Below are 1,458 nucleotides of genomic sequence, written 5' to 3' on the forward strand. Positions count from 1 at the left end.
GATTTGTTTCATGCGTAAAGGAACCCTCAGAATGCTTTCGTCGAATGGTGGACTTTTGTCGGCTCTTCTGTTCAGCATTTGCTTGCAGCTGTGCTTCCAACTTTTGAAGCTTGCTGGCCGTCTTTGCACAAATACTCCTGGATGTCTGTAATTCACTGTTCCGGTGTGCCAAAGCTTCTTTCAACATCTTTGTTTCCTCCTCCATTGCCAAAACGCGTTTTGTAAGTTGCTCATTCTCTTTATGGAACTTCTGCACACTATCCAATGAAAAATCTGGCAAACTGAGCCTTCCTCCTTGGGATTTCTTTACACGGCTGTCCCCATAATCTCTACCCAAACTCTCAACCTCAAGCTTCATCTGGGCCAAGGCTGTAGGCCCAGGCAACTTCTTCCGCACAAGACCACGTAATCTCCGACACTCTGCTTCCAATTTTGCAACTTTCTTCACTCCCTCCAGGTGTTGCTTGTTTGCAACTTCTGCAGACCGTACGCTCATATTTTTCTCATCAATACGAATTTCTAGTTCCTTTGAGTTAATTTGGAGTTCATATTTCAGAGAATTTATTTCCCTTTCACATGACTCGATATTGCTCTTCAACATCTCAATTTCTGCTTCAGCTTGGGCTTTTCCTTCACTGAGCTGTATCACCATGCTAGAACGCTCCTGCAAAGACCTTGAGAGTGAAGAATTTTTCGCTGCAGACCTGAGTAACTGTTGGTCCAGGTTAGCTAATTTTGCTTCAAACTCATGCTTCATTTTGTCAAACTGCTTGGTTTTATTCTGAATCACATCATGCAGCTTCTGTTCATGTTCTTCTTTAAAATTTCGTATCTGCCGCATGCACTCCTTCAGTGCACCATCCAGATGTAATTTCACTGCACCATCCCGATGTGATGCCCTGTCTTCAACAGTAAGATTCAAAAGAGTAACGGATTCCACGTGATTTTTCAGTTTCGCGGCTTCTGACTCAGCCTTCTCCCAACCTGTACAGAGAGATGTGAATAAAAGAATTCAGTACCAAGTTTCAAAACACTTGTTGCAAGAAAAACACAAGTCAATAAGGAACATCACCTGAGACGGCTTCTTCAGCAACTTCAGCATATTGTTTTACCAGGTTTTCCTTATTAGTCATTTCTGACCGTGCAGCAGCCAACTTTTCATTCAAATCCTTGACTTCATCCTCTAAGCCACTCACTTGTTCCTCAAGAGACTTAACTTGATCCTCCAGTCCAGTCGAATGTGAATAAGATTCAACGGAAATTTGCACATATTTAGGTTTCTTGATTTCCTGTTTACCCTGAAATATAACGGAAACCAAAACATAAATCACCAAGACGAGACAAATTGAATGAAGCTCTCTCACAACATATTATTGTAAAAAAAAAAATCGATGAACTACCAAACTGAAACTATGTCTTTTCCTTTCTAGCACCAATCACATTATATTGAAGAGAGAA

General features: G+C 41.2%; 1 protein-coding gene across 1 annotated transcript; it reads right to left on the reverse strand.

The window, feature by feature from the left end:
• Positions 1-14: 14 nt before the first annotated feature.
• Positions 15-1,370, reverse strand: LOC124893057 (filament-like plant protein 6; the record flags this gene model as incomplete). Its single annotated transcript, XM_047404190.1, has 2 exons — positions 15-984; positions 1,073-1,370. Coding segments are annotated over 2 exons (1,268 nt in total), but the record flags the coding sequence as incomplete, so codon positions are not given.
• Positions 1,371-1,458: the final 88 nt, after the last annotated feature.

This window comes from Capsicum annuum, unplaced genomic scaffold, assembly GCF_002878395.1.
Source record: "Capsicum annuum cultivar UCD-10X-F1 unplaced genomic scaffold, UCD10Xv1.1 ctg53353, whole genome shotgun sequence".
NCBI lineage: Eukaryota > Viridiplantae > Streptophyta > Magnoliopsida > Solanales > Solanaceae > Capsicum > Capsicum annuum.